This window comes from Sphaerodactylus townsendi, linkage group LG11, assembly GCF_021028975.2.
Source record: "Sphaerodactylus townsendi isolate TG3544 linkage group LG11, MPM_Stown_v2.3, whole genome shotgun sequence".
NCBI lineage: Eukaryota > Metazoa > Chordata > Lepidosauria > Squamata > Sphaerodactylidae > Sphaerodactylus > Sphaerodactylus townsendi.
In genome coordinates, this window is record NC_059435.1 from 76,852,029 (window position 1) to 76,867,145 (window position 15,117).

Here is a 15,117-nt window from a genome sequence, read left to right on the forward strand (position 1 = left end):
CCCTCCCCCCCCCGCCCCACCCCCATTGACACCCGTCCCCTTCTTTTGCAGGCCAGCCTTTCAGCCCCGCCCTGCTTTTCAGCTGTGCCACCGGCAACGTGATCAGCCACATCCTACTGGGAGAAAGGTTTGATTATCAAGATCCAAAGTATCTCCAGATCCTCAGTTACCTCATGGACGCCTTCCGGCTCGAGAGCTCCATTTCCGGGCAGGTGAGGAATCCAGAAAATCCAGAAAGGGGCTGATGGGAAAACCCCAAAGTGCTGATGGAGTCGAGTGGCCAACTCTGGGCTGGGAAGGACTGGATATCTGACTGGTTGTTGTGGGCTTTCCGGGCTGTGTGGCTGTGGTCCGGTAGATCTTGTTTCATGTGCATCTGTGGCCAGCATCTTCAGAGCTGTATCACACAGAGAAGTGTGTCACTGGACACAGTGTGCAACAGACTTCCCTCTGTGATACACCTCTGAAGATTCCAGCCACAGGTGCAGGCGAAAAGTTAGGAGCAAGAACTACCAGACCACGGCCACACAGCCCAGAAACCCTACAACAACCAGTTGAATCCGGCTGTGAAAGCCTTCGACAATACATTGACATCTGGCCTTCGCTGCAGGCAAAATAGTGTAACCTCTAACTGTGGGTTCTGTGGGGCAGAACTTGGAATGAGTTTGCAACAACAAATTTTAAAAAACAAAATGGTTTACTTTCTTAACATATAAGATTTAACATCACATTTCAGGTCCTGTTCAGGTTGCATTTTCAAGTCCTTATATTTACAGTCTACTGATACTGCCAAGTCCAATTCGTTCTTTACCGTGGGTTGGCTCCTGAAGACTCCAAGGGCTTGGTGAACAGGATTCAACATGATGAAGGTTTCCAGGAGAACTCTCACCCATTACAACCACAAAAAAACCCTGAACAAGGTGTTAAGGGCTTATACCAATCAAGGTCCGAGTCTGGTAACCTTGTCTCCTCCAAACGACATGAGCTCTGCAGCCTCTTGCTGCTTTGAGTCTCCACCCCTTACTGGGTCAACCCATTCTGAGCATGGGGGTTACAATAGCACTTTCTCCCCACACCTAACATTCTTCCATTCTTGTGCCTTCTGAAACTCCGCGTATCTTCCCCCGGATCGCCGGACTGTTTGCCGGGCAGTCGCAAACGGCGCAAAACCTTCTCCACCATTCGAGAACTTTGTATTGCGGGAAGACAAAGCCATGAGAGCAGCCTCGATCTCAACGATCCTCGGGACTTCATCGACTGCTTCCTTATCAAAATGGAACAGGTAAACATGGAGGAACTCTAGTCAGGGAAGACCCCAACCTGACTATGGGGTGAGTTGGGGCCGCCCATCTCAACATATTGGGTCCTAAAACCAGAGAGACCATCCAATCCACAGCCTGTGTGACTGTATGGGGGTAGGATTGTCAGTCTCCAGGTAGGGTGACCAATTTCCAGGTGTAGCCTGTAGATTTCCTGGAAGTATGACTGATCAGCACAGATCAGCTCCGCTGAAGGAAATAGCAGCAATCAAAATATTCAAGGCACTGAACCTCAGTTGTGTAATAATCACATTTATGCAAATGTAATAGAATCATTGAATCGAGAGTTGGAAGAGATCCCAAGGGCTACCAAGTCCAACCTCCTGCAATGGTGTGGCTTTATAACTTAGTAGATAGTATTAGTATAGGAATGTTTAGCTGTTATAGGCGCCATTTGTGCTGAATGTTAAGTTTTTGCAATAGTAGTTAGACTATCTATATGCTTGTTGGGTTATGGTTTGATTTCTCAGCCTCTGTAGGCTAGTGTTAGTTAGTTAGTTAGTATTAGTGAGACTGGACCCATTTTTGTGGGAGTTTGTTGGGCTGTATAGAGGGAGGGAGATTAGTAGGTAATGGGGGCACCTGCTTTGGGACTGGGAATCCCAGTGGTAATGGAAGTGAGGAGTAAATATAGCTGAGTAGGTGGCGCCCGGATTATAGAAGGCCATGAGATATGGGAATACTGGCAAGCACCTGACCTCCGACCTCTCTTGAAGAACTTGAGGATAGCAGGGTTCAGGAACACTCCGCTTCGTCCCTGGTGTTGATCATTGCCAGATTCATTAATAACTCTTGCCCCTGCTAAAACCGCTATACTCCGAGACTTTCTCGGAGGTCCAGCAGATCGGACCTGTTCCTGTGTCACGAAAACCTGGAGTCGCGTAAAAGGTGAGACAGCCTTGGAAGAGGTCGTGCCCCCCAATTTAATGATGCCTCCACCGGTCACGAACCCAGGGCTGGGGGTGGGGGTGGGGTGGCGATGTTCATCCGTGATTCTATTCCCTTCAGGGCTGCCCCAGTCCCGGAGATCTCTGGCATGGAATGTGTCGGTTTTGAGTGGTTGGCCTTGGAGAGGTTGGCGGTTCTCCTGGTGTACCGGTCGCCTAGCGCACTGGGAGACAGCCTGCCGCGGCTGCTGGAGGTGGTGGCAGACTGGGCATTGCGGTACCCTAGACTTATCGTCTTGGGCGACTTCAATGTCCATGTCGGCACCGCCTCTTGTGAAGCTGCTGCGGACCTAGTGTCATCCATGGCGACGCTGGGCCTCTCCTTAGTAAATTCTGGCCCCACCCATGAAGCTGAGGTCTGGAGCTAGATTTACATTCTTCGGGCTGGGGATTGCCATGGTCGTCTACTCTGTCGACAGCGTGCCCTGGTCCGACCATTACGCCCTGAGGGTTCGGGTGGACTTGCCGCAACACTCCCGTCTAGGCGACGGGCTGATTTATGCCCGCCCGCGGAGACTTATGGATCCACTTGGTTTCCTGAATGCTCTGCGGGATCCTGCCCCTGCCGGTACACTTGATGAGCAGGTGGATGACTGGTACTCCCGGCTTTCCAATGCCATCGAGGTTGTTGCCCCCCGGCACCCTCTACGTCCCCGTTCTCGGCGGGCTCCGTGGTATACGGAGGAGCTCCGCCATATGAAACGGGCACTTAGATGGCTAGAGCGAGTGTGGAGGAAATCTCCGTGGCGGAATTTCTTGAGACATCTTATAGGGCGGCTTATGAAGAGAAGCCTGGCAGGATGCTGACGAAGGAAGTGAGAACTTTTCCTTCTCCTCCTCTCTCGCATCTGCCCAAAGCTCACGCCCAACACAATTGTTCCGATATAATTGGGTCTTTAACCTCCTTATCGGAAGGTTCTGCAAATCATCAATTGGTTATTAGCTGGCAGAGGCATTCGCAGGCTTTTTTGCGAGACAAAATCTCATCGCAGCTCCATGGGATCTTCCCTCCCACTTTGACTACAATGGAGTGAACTGGAGGCTCCCTTGCCGATCTTCTAGCCCTTGTTTGGCCCAGTTCTCCCCTACTCTCCGAGGGCGCTGCTGACAGGGGCCCACAACATATTAGACCTACAACCTGTCCTCTGGATCCGTGCCCCTCCTGGCTTATTAAAACCCTGCCGGGTGAATTTCTGACCCCATCTGTTGAACATCATCAATAGCTCCCTTGGGCAAGGAGTTTTTTTCGGATGGGTTGAAGGAGGCAGTGGTCCGCATACTCTTGAAAAGACCATCCTTAGATCCTGGGGATCCCTCTGGCCAATTACCGCCCGATCTCGAATCTTTGGTTTCTAGGGAAGGTGGTGAGAGAATGATGTTAACGGAGCAGCTTCAGGGCTTCCTGGATGACGCATCGGCCTTCGACCCCTTCCAGTCTGGCTTCCGTGCTGGGCATGGGGCCGAGGAGACAGTTCTCTTCGCCCGTCCACAGATGCGGCTCCGTATGCAGCTTATGACCAAAGGCGGATGCGGCACTGCTGGTTTTGTTGGGACCGCTGGCGTTTGATATGGTCGATCACGACCTTTTGACCCACCGCCTGGCCGTTTCCGGGATACGGGGCACTGTCCTTCAGTGGATTGCCTCGTTTCTCCGGGACCGCTGCCAGCAAGTGCGGTGCGGGGATCAAGCCTCCCGGAAGTGCCCACTTCAATGTGGTGTACCTCAGGGAGCGCTGCTGTCCCCGCTATTATTTAACATCTATATGCGACCCCTTGCTCAGCTGGGCTGATCTGTCACCAGTATGCTGATGACACTCAGCTCATTCTGTTGATGGAGGGGGGAGCTGTCACGGCCCCTGCAGCTCTACAGCATTGTTTGGAGGTGGTTGCTGGTTGGTTGCAGAAGAGCAGGCTGAAACTGAATCCATCGAAGACGGAGATCCTTTGGCTTGGCCGCAGGAGGGAGGCGGGGGACTTCCAGCCGCCGGAGTGGGAGGGGGCCATTTTGGCGCCGGCCCCCTCCGTTCGCAGTCTGGGGGTCGACCTGGATTCGTCTCTTTCAATGGAGACCCAGGTGCCCCTTGTAACCTGGACTGCATTTTTCCATCTCCGGCAGGCCCGGCGGCTGGCCCCCTTCCTCTCTCAGGCAGACCACAGCCACTGCTTGATCCCGTACAGCGGTCACCCTCCAGGCTTGACTATTTGTAACTTCGCTCTAAGCTCTGGGCAGCACCCTTGCGTCCCTGATTCGGAACTGAAGCTGGCGGTCCAACATGCAGCGGTAGCGTCTCTCTGCTCACAGGGGGCGCCTTCTGGCGATCATATTCAACCTGTATTTAGCCATGGCGTGCATTTGGCTCCCCGATTAGAATTCCGAATCATCTTCAAGGTGTGGGTTTTGACCTTCAAGGCCTTACACGGCCTGGGACCCTCGTATCTGAGAGACCGCATTACCCAATATGCCCCTACAATTTGCTAGTGGTTCCTGGCCCCTCAATGATGCGGCTGGCCTCCACGCGGACCAGGACCTTTACAGCCCTGGCCCCGGCCTGGTGGAACACTCTCCCTCCAACTGTCCGGGCCCTGCAGGACCTTGGTGAATTCCACAGGGCCTGTAAGACCGAGTTGTTCCGCTTGAGACCTTTGGGTGTCCAGTGTGCTGAGTGGCTCCCCTTCCCCTCCCCCCCTTGTTTTGCACTTACCATCACAGTGCACTTTACCACCTTGTATCCCCTCCTAGAGAGGAGCCTGTGGCCCCTCCCTCTTCTTTTTGTTGGGGTGATCTTGTGGGAGAAATGGGATTATGGGGCACCTGTCCTTGGAGTGATATTAACCCACGCTGTTTTAAGAGTAGATTTTAATGGATGTTGGTATTATATTGTCTGTTATTGATTTTAATTAATTGCATGTGTGAATGTTTTACACTTGCCCAGAGCCCCTAGGGGATGGGGCGGTTTATAAATCGAAACAATAAATAAAATAAATAAATAAATGCAGGAACACACAATCAAAGCATTCCCGACGTATGTTCATCCAGCCTCTGCTTAAAAACCTCCAAAGAAGGAGACTCCACCACTCTCCGAGGCAGTGAATTCCAGTCGAACAGCCCTGATGGTCAGGAAGTTCTTCCTAATGTTTAGGCAGAATCTCTGTTCCTGCACCTTGAATCCAGTGCTCCTGGTCCTAGTCTCTGGAGTTGCAGGAAACAAGCTTGCTCCCTCTTCGACCTGGCATACCTTCAAATATTTAAACTTAGCTATTGTGTCCCCCCTTAATCTTTGCTTCTCCAGACTTAACCTCCCCAGCTCCCTAAGCTCTCTTCAAAAGGCCTTTGACCATTTTGGTTGCCCTCCTCTGGACCTGTTCCAGCTTATCAATATCCTTCTTCAATTGTGGTTTTGTCAAAGCATGTAAATATACAAGTGAAACAGAACACGGCAATATAAATACTGAAGAAGTGCGTAGTTATTCCACGAGAACTGGTACATACCTGGGAACTTGTTCTGGATTGGATTTTTCTGACCCCATACACTTTGGACTGTTGTGCCCTCCCAACTTTGAGACTGTCTGTTTGGACGGGAAGAGCTTAGGCTTGTTACTGGCTTCGCTGCTCTCTGTTTCACTAGTATATTTACACTTACGTCTTTGCATGCTTTGACACTCTTATTGTATTTGAATAAATGAGATTAGTGATTCAGTGCCTTTGATATTTTGATTGCTTTGTGATTGCACTTTCCCTGTATATTTTTGTGTGGATTGCTTCGGAGGGTGGACTCAATGGCACAACAACCCACTGAGGTCTCTGTGCTTCCCCAGCTCTGCCCTGTGCACGTGTAACCTCTATCTGTGGGTTCTGTGGGGAAGAACTTGGAATGAGTTTGCAACAACAAATTTTAAAAACAAATTGGTTTACTTTCTTAACATATAACATTAACATTTACATCACACTTCAAAGTCCTGTTCAGGTTTCATTTCAAGTCCTTCTAGTTGCAGTCTTCTGATATTGCAAAGTCCAATTCTTCTTTGCCACCCAGAGTGGGTTTGGCTCCCTGAGAGACTTCCAAAAGGGCTTGGTGAGACCCAGGATTCAACATGATGAAGGTTTCCAGGAGAACTCTCACCCACTACAACCACAAGAAGAAGAAGAAGAAGAAGAAGAAGAAGAAGAAGAAGAAGAAGAAGAAGAAGAGAGAGAAGAAGAAGAAGAAGAAGAAGAGAAGAAGAAGAGAAGAAGAAGAAGAGAAGAGAAGAAGAAGAAGAAGAAGAAGAAGAAAGAAGAAGAGAAGGAAGAAGAGGAGGGAGGGAGGGAGGAGGAGGGGAGGAGGAGGAGGAGAGGAGGAGAAGAGGAGGAGGAGGAGGAAGAGGAGAGGAGAGGAGGAGGGGGAGGAGGAGGAGGAGGAGGAGGAGGAGGAGGAGGGGGAGAGGAGGAGGAGGAAGGAGTTTGGATTTATATCCCCCCTTTCTCTCCTGCAGGAGACTCAAAGGGGCTGACAATCTCCTTGCCCTTCCCCCCTCACAACAAACACCCTGTGAGGTAGGTGGGGCTGAGAGAGCTCCGAGAAGCTGTGACTAGCCCAAGGCCACCCAGCTGGCGTGCGTGGGAGTGCACAGGCTAATCTGAATTCCCCAGATAAGCCTCCACAGCTCAGGCAGCAGAGCTCGGAATCAAACCCGGTTCCTCCAGATTAGATACACGAGCTCTTAACCTCTTACGCCACTGCTGCTCCAGAAACCCTGAAACAATAAACTCCAACATTTTCAACATAGCAAAAATAAACAACTACCTTCCCACTTATTTCCCAACAACATCGCAGTTACCTTAACAAGGTGTTAAGGGCTTATACCAATCAAGGTCCGAGTCTGGTAGCCTTGTCTCCTCCAAACTACATGAGCTCTGCAGCCTTCTGCTGCTTTGAGTCTCCACCCCTTTCTGGGTCAACCCATTCTGATTATGGGGGTTACACATGCTCTACCCCCAAGTTTCCAGGGATTTCCCAACTCTACTTGCCACGGAAGCCTAACGCCAGTCCTCTGCCATGATGATCAAGTTCATACTCTTCTCTGTTTTCAGGAAAAGCACAACCCCGAGACAGAGTTCACCCGAGATAACCTGATGATGACCGGCTACGACCTGTTCGTTGCTGGAACGGAAACTGCCAGTAGCACCTTGAGATACATCCTCATGATCCTGGTTGAACACCCAACAGTGCAAGGTCAGTTGGCAACCAAATCTTGTGCCCTTCTTCAATTCATGGGTTTTACAAGAGGGTGCTTATGTAACCCCCATGCTCAGAATGGGTTGATCCAGAAAGGGGTGGAGACTCAAAGCAGCAAGAGGCTGCAGAGCTCATGTCGTTTGGAGGAGACGAGGCTACCAGACTCGGACCTGGTTTGTATAAGCCCTTAACACCTTGTTAAGGGTTTTTAATGTTTGTAATGGGTGAGAGTTCTCCTGGAAACCTTCATCATGTTGAATCCTGTTCACCAAGCCCTTGGAGTCTACAGGAGCCAGCCCACTTGCAAAGAAGAACTGGACTTGGCAGTATCAGTAGACTGTAAATACAAGGTCTTGAAAATGCAACCTGAACAGGACCTTGAAGTGTGATGTTAAATGTTGTTGTTATATGTTATATGTTAAGAAAGTAAACCGATTTGTTTTTAAAATTTGTTGTTGCAAACTCATTCCAAGTTCTGCCCCACAGAACCCACAAGCTGAGGTTACACTTAACTGCTCTGTCTTCGTTCCCATGTAGCTGGTCCATCATTTGGGAACATCTCGTTGAAGTAGCTTCCTGGAACTTATCACAGAACCATAGAGTTGGGGCTAGGGTTCCCAGCCTCCAGGTGTGGCCTGGAGATCTCCCACTTCTACAGCTGATCTCCAGATTACAGGAATTGTTTCCCCTGGAGGAGAGTGGACTGTGTAGCTTTGGGCCCTCCTCAAACCTCACCCTTCCGAGGTTCCAGCCCCCAAATTCCCCAACCCAGAGCAACCTGTGATGTTCTGCTTCGTCTGTGCCATGAATCCCAGTCAGGACGTGGCATCTGCCTCAGTGGTGGGATCCAAACATTTTAGTAACAGGTTCCCATGGTGGTGGGATTCAAACTGTGGCGTAGTGGGGCACAATGGGAGTGATGGCCGGAGCATTCGAGGGGAATTCTAGGCAGACTGTGGCCAGGGCCTTGGCCATGGTCCTTGGGCCCGAGGAAGCTTGAATGCAGGCGCGGAGGCTGCCACGCTGCGCCGATTGCACCTCCCTGTAGACTGCTAAGTTCTGCACTACTGCTGGGGAGGAGAGGCATTAACTAAGGCAAAATCCGCGTGGCAAAATCGCAGTGGTACCCCCTCTCGGCACACACAAATCATTACGGGAACCTGTGAGAACCTGCTGGATCCCACCTCTGATCTGCCTCCTTTCTTTGTTTATCTTCTGCTGTCGTTGGAGAGTTCAGCTGGACCGCTGTAGCTCAGCGGCTCTCAGCCCGGGGGTCGGGACTCCTTTGGGGGTCGAACGACCCTTTCCCAGGGGTCGCCTAAGACTCTCTGCATCAGCGTTCTCCATCTGTAAAATGGATAAATGTTAGGGTTGGGGGTCACCACCACATGAGGAACTGTATTTTTTTAAAAATAGTCTTTATTAGAAAATTTTCAGGCAAAGTTACAGAGAATCAATAGATACAATAGATAGGAAATTTTTTTTTAAAAAGCCTCAGTTTCAGCCATCAAAATAATTTTGTAATTTCTTATCTTGTATATGTAAAGACTAAATTTCATTACTTTATACTTATTATATCAGAGTCTACTGAAAACCAAGACTCAAGTAAAAGAAAGATATTTGGAGATTTAGGAAAGACCGAAAAAGAAAAAGTTGTGAGGTTACATACAGTTATAATTTAAGATGTTATATTTCTCTGTTGTTAAATTTGAATTAATTTCTAGCTTAATTCATTGTGACTTCAGGTGCAGATCATAATCTGTCTTTTTCTCAAATTCTATATATTATTAAGCTAACTATATAATACTAAATGTTACATTATCTTAAGTTTCATTTCTCCTGTTCTATATATATCAACATTCCGCTAAACATTTTCAGTTTATATTATAATCCTTCTAATCTGTGAACTTATTATTCACCTGTATATTAGTTTCGTCATGTAGCATTCAGTAACATGAGGAACTGTATTAAAGGGTCGCGGCATTCAGAAGGTTGAGAACCGCTGCTGTAAATGGACTTCCTTGCTCTGCTTGTCATCTGGTCTGCTTAATTGCTTTGCTTTCTCGCAGCTTCAATGAAACTCGCGCCAGGCTGGGGCGATGACAACCCACCTGGGAATGGATGCGCAGCTTGAGAACTGCTTGGCATCCGTAAGGGGGGTGGGAAGGAAGATGCCTAATATTGGGAGGGGCTGAGTGATTTTGCTCCTAAAATCTAGTTCTGTCAATGGCTTCCTCAGCATTTCCGTACTGATGCCTTGTTCCGGCATATCTGACCAGAACGTGATCAGCAATATTATATTAGCCTTTTCAGAGCCCCTCCAGCATAACCCGATCTCCTGGAAAGTTCTTTGCCCGGTGAAACTATAGGAAAAGAAAGATGAAAGATGGTTCTTGTTAACGTCCCACCCTTGAATCCCTCTGCAGCAAAGATCCACGAGGAGATAGACCAAGTGATCGGCAGAGAGAGAGCTCCCTCCATGAAGGACCGGCTTCAGATGCCTTATACGGAAGCTGTCCTCCACGAGGCCCAGAGATTCATGGATCTCGTTCCCTTAGGATTCACCCGCTTGGTCAAAGAAGACATTCAACTCCGTGGTTTTACCATCCCCAAGGTACCCTGAGCAGCCAAGGGCCAAGACGCAACCCATAGCTCCATGGTGGCGAACCTTTGGCACTCCAGATGTTCGTGGACTACAATTCCCATCAGCCCCTGCCAGCATGACCAATTGGCCATGCTGGAAGGGGCTGATGGGAATTGTAGTCCATAACATCTGGAGTGCCAAAGGTTTGCCACCACTGCATGATAGCTCAAGACCACAATTCTTTGTTCTAATCAGGCTGAGGTTCTACAGGATTCTCTCAGGAAGGCTGGAAGTCATAAAACGCTATCCTGGTTTTGGCTGCCAGTCTCCAAGTAAGATCTGGAGATCTTCTGGGATTACAACTGATCTTCAGACTGCAGAGATCTTTTGGAGACTCCTTTGGAGGGTGGATTCTACTGTATTATAACCTTCCCAGGAGCCACCCTAAGATTTCCAAGTATTTCCCAACTCAGAGCTGGCTGCCCTACAGTGGTGGGATCCAAAAATTTTAATAACAGGTTCCGATGGTGGTGGGATTCAAATAGTGGCGCCGCTGCACACGCGCACCTCCAGTCCCTATTGGGCAGGGAGGTTGCTTTAGTAACCCCTTCTCGGCACTCAGAAAAAAATAGTAACCGCTTCTAGAGAAGTGGTGAGAACTGGTTGGATCCCACCTCTGACTGCACAGTTTCCAAAGTCAACACAGAGTTTCTAGGATTACAGTAATGGAGAGGAGACAGCCTAGGGCAGTGATGGTGAACCTTTTCGAGGCTGAGTGCCCAAACTGCAACCCAAAATCCACTTATTTATTGCAAAGTGCCAAAGCGGCACTTTAACCTGAATACTGAGGTTTTAATTTAGAAAAAAACGGTTGGCTCCAAGGCACACATTACTTGGGAGTAAGCTTGGTGGTAGCTGGTGGCTTTGCTTTGAAGAAACTGTGCAACTCTTCCAACAGGTGAATCATGACCCTAGGAGTGTTTAAAAGCAAGCCCCATTGCCAGCAACCGAGCTTACTCCCAGGTAAAGGATTGTGCTTTAGTTCTTCCCATGAAAATCAGTGGCGTTTAACAGCACTTAACAAGGTTACCTACACGTCCTGCCCAGCGGCCCAGGCCAGCCTAGATGTGTGTGGGGGGATTTTTCGCCCCCCACATGACAAACTCTGTGTGTGCGTGCCCACAGAGAGGGCTCTGAGTGCCACCTCTGGCACCCATGCCATAGGTTCGCCACCACTGGCCTAGGGGAGTGGAAGGCATGCAATCAATCCACGGTTGTAGGTGGACTAGCCAGCAAATGACTCCGTCCATACACTTTTATCAGTAGCATTTCCCGCATGGTAGTTCATTCCCAATAGTGGCCCTTTCCACACAACTAAAATAAACTGTTTCAAGGCAGAAAATAAAACCTTTCCTCTGTGGAAATTGGCCAAGAGAATCGGCAAAGCGCAGCCTAAGCCGAAGGAGATATAAATGCTTTGACCTGCTTGGAATTCTCTAGAAGCGTTTTGGGCAACTTCAGTATTCATAGAAAGCTGACAGAGTGGGGGAAAGATCCGCAGTGATGAAAATGAGGATTTTGTGGAGTTAACCAGTGACCTCATCCTCCTGTCTCTCCACCTGGGCACAATTTATCCCTGTGAAAGGTTGCCCAAGGCCAGGTACCTTACCAGTAAAGTACTGGAACCAGTAACGTACTGGAACCAGCTGAGATTTTAAAACTTTGTTGAAAAGAAAGGAAAAGAAATTAAAAATCAGTTCTCTCTCGGCTCTACACAGTTCCAAGTATTAAAAAACAATACAGTGCAAGGCTATTCAGTCTGAGGCAGAAGAATAGCAAGAATAAAGAGAAGAGTAGCAACAAAATCTTAAGAAAACCCCTTTATGAAACTCTGTATGTAAAATGGCATCAGGGGATGTATAGGATTGGCTCACCGAGACCATTTGGTCAGTAATTAACCAACTAGGGTTCCTGAGCATTCTTGGAAATTAAGGGCAGAAGTAATTGTGTCATGAATTTATTGATGTCTGGTTTAGAACGTAGCCTTGCAAAAGCCAGTTCTGTTATCTAAAAAATAACACCACTTATCGTAAACACAAACACAGTTTACAACTTTAGTGAGGCCAAATGGTTGCATTGTGAACGACCTAATATGCCAGACAGATGATCTCTAAGTAAATCTAAAGAAATATATGCACTTTCTTCACAGTCCCTGTATTAAAAACTGCACGGTTCACTCACAACAAGGGTTTCTGCGCACCATGAGATTGCTGTTCTTTATTTGTAGCTGCCGCTTAGAATTTGCGTTTATTCATATGCTTTGGATATTGTTTATGATTTTGCATGTACTTTAGATTGCTATATAGCACCCATTGCTTGTATTTGAACTTAAAAGTTTGCATTTGTTAATTTGGATCCTGCTTGGGTTCAGGGTTTCTGTTTATATGGCTTGGACTCTATGAACATAAGAAAGAGCCTGCTGGGTCAGACCAGAGTCCATCTAGTCCAGCGCTCTGCTACTCACAGTGGCCCACCAGGTGCCTTTGGGAGCTCACGTGCAGGATGTGAAAGCAATGGCCTTCTGCTGCTGCTGCTGCTCCCGAGCACCTGGTCTGCTAAGGCATTTGCGATCTCAGATCAAGGAGGATCAAGGACTCTCTGCCATCACATCTCTGCCAAGACCCCTCCCCAAGCCCCGCCCTCCTCAGATTCCACCACCAAATCTCAAGGAATCTCCCAACCCAGAATGGGCAACGACACCTTCTTTATGTTGTCACATTTAGTCCCAAGAAATAGCGCAGCACGCTTATGTCAATGAGATACTTTTGAGTTGTTTGAAACGATAATAGATTATTCATTTGATTATAATGGTTGGTGTTTTCACTACCAGCCAGCCGGTGTGCTGCACTATTTCTTGGGTTTATCAGTTTCATGCCGCACACCTCTTTGTGTTCATTTGTAGTCACATTTAGTCCAACAATGGGGTTCCGGGGAACTTGAAAGCTTGCGCAGTGTTTTGCGATGTGATCGGCCTTCAGAGAATCAATCACATCCTGGTATCTTTTGTCTTTGGATCTTGTGACAGGGTGCCACCATCCACCCCATCCTGAGTTCGGCCTTACATGACCCGAAGCAATTCAAGAACCCCAATCAGTTTGACCCAGAAAACTTCCTGGATGAAAACGGAGCCTTCAAGAAGAATGGAGCCGATATCCCCTTTTCGACAGGTGGGGATGAAATGTCCCAAGGCAAAGAAAACGGCAGTCGGGCCAGGTACTCAGCAGGTTTTTGTGTAGCAAGATTTGCTTCTCTGAGGCACCTCCTGTTTTTCTTTCTGCTTCAGGAAAGAGGATCTGTATCGGTGAAAGTCTGGCCCGGATGCAACTCTTCCTCTATTCCACAACTATCCTGCAGAGCTTCTGCCTGAAGCGTCCACCCGGAGTCACCAAAATTGACCTTACGCCAGAAGTCAGCGGCTTTGGAAACGTACCCCGGCAGCTCCCACTTTGCTTCTGCCCACGCTGAACACCCGCATGATGTGGCCTCGGGGGTTTTGGCCTTCTCTCCCCGATTCAGACAATTGCTAGGAGAGAATTTCAGCTTCAGTTGACCCCCGTGTCCCTTGACAGATACGCCACTGCCTAGTACAGGGGTCTGCAACCTGCGGCTCTCCAGATGTTCATGAACCACAATTCCCATTAAGCCCCTGCCAATTGGCCATGCTGGCAGGGGCTGATGGGAACTGTAGTTCATGAACATCTGGAGAGCCGCAGGTTGCAGACCCCTGGCCTAGGATCACCTGCTAGTCTGGTCTAGGGTGAGTTTATATGTTTAGTTCTGATTACAGTAGTTGAGATAGTTTATAAGGAACCAGGAATAGATTCTTGGAATTATTAAATAACATAAATTTTGCATTGCTTATAACAAATTAGGTGTTATCGTAGCGTAGAATAGCTGTTAGCAAACAAGGGGACCTGAATCAGAGGGAAGTTAGGAAAAGAAAATGGTGATGTGATAATGGTGCTATTTCATTTATGCTAATTTTATTCTGAAGTATTGGATAAGATGTTGTATATTTTTGTGTATTTGTTTTGTTGGAAACCTAATAAACTTTATTTTTAAAAGATGGAAGCAGGCCTGGGAGTCTCTGCCCTGCTGTTGGACTTCTAAGGCACCTGGTTAACTACCATGTGAGACGGGATGCTGGACTAGATGGACCCTCCCTGGTCTGATCCAGCAGGACTCTTTTGAAGTTTGTATCAGGGGAAGGTCTCAGCCTCTGGCCCTATTGTTAGACCTCCAGAGGAACTGGTTGGCCTCTGTGTGAAGCAGTATGCTGGACTAGAGGGACCCTCCCTGGTCTGATCCAACAGGGCTTTTCTGAGGTTCTTCTCAGGGACAGCCTTGGCCTCTTTGCCCTGTTGTTGGACCTCCAGAGGAACTGGTTGGCCTCTGGCTAGACTCACCCGAGGTCCTGTCTCCCCCATTCCCCTGTCCCGTCCTGTCATGCCCCACCCAATCAATGCCACAGTTAGCAAAAAAATAGTGCCTGATCCATAGGTCTCTGTGTACTGATCCCATAGCACTGGCATTTACTCATGTCTCAGAACACCAGATCAGTTGGCATTAATTGCTTGTAAGAGGGTTATTTATAATCAGAATACGGTGATGAAGAAAGCTTTGATTCCTTGAAGAAATGAACCGGGACAGTATAAGCCTGTGCAGAGTTGCTTCACTCAAAGCTTCGTGCAGACGCAGCTTCAACAGGAAAATGACAGAATAATAGCACAGATATCATTTCTAAAAGGTTGCTGAAGATTTTAATATGTAGGCAAGTCTCAGTGTTTTTGTGCCTGGTGGAATAATTTCCGTCAATATGCTGTCTCCCACTATGGTTTCTATTTTTGAACTGTGCCACTAAGCCAGAGGTGGGATCCAGCAGGTTCTCACCAGTTCCCGAGAGTGGGTGACTAATTCTTTGTGTGTGCCGAGAGGGGGTTACTAATTGGGTCTGCTTTTCTGTTAGAAATTCCATTAGGTCCAAAAATCAT

The 15,117-nt window shown here is 48.3% G+C and overlaps 1 protein-coding gene across 1 annotated transcript in view; it reads left to right on the forward strand.

The window, feature by feature from the left end:
* LOC125440843 (cytochrome P450 2C11-like) overlaps nucleotides 1-14,197 on the forward strand; it is an 18,570-nt gene extending 4,373 nt beyond the window's left edge. Inside the window, exons 4-9 of the mRNA XM_048510888.1 lie at nucleotides 52-225; nucleotides 1,122-1,282; nucleotides 7,338-7,479; nucleotides 9,909-10,096; nucleotides 13,152-13,293; nucleotides 13,410-14,197. Coding sequence (XP_048366845.1) covers nucleotides 52-225; nucleotides 1,122-1,282; nucleotides 7,338-7,479; nucleotides 9,909-10,096; nucleotides 13,152-13,293; nucleotides 13,410-13,591 — 989 coding nt within the window. The 3' untranslated portion in view covers nucleotides 13,592-14,197. The remainder of the gene's footprint in view (nucleotides 1-51; nucleotides 226-1,121; nucleotides 1,283-7,337; nucleotides 7,480-9,908; nucleotides 10,097-13,151; nucleotides 13,294-13,409) is intronic.
* The last annotated feature ends 920 nt before the right edge of the window (nucleotides 14,198-15,117 follow it).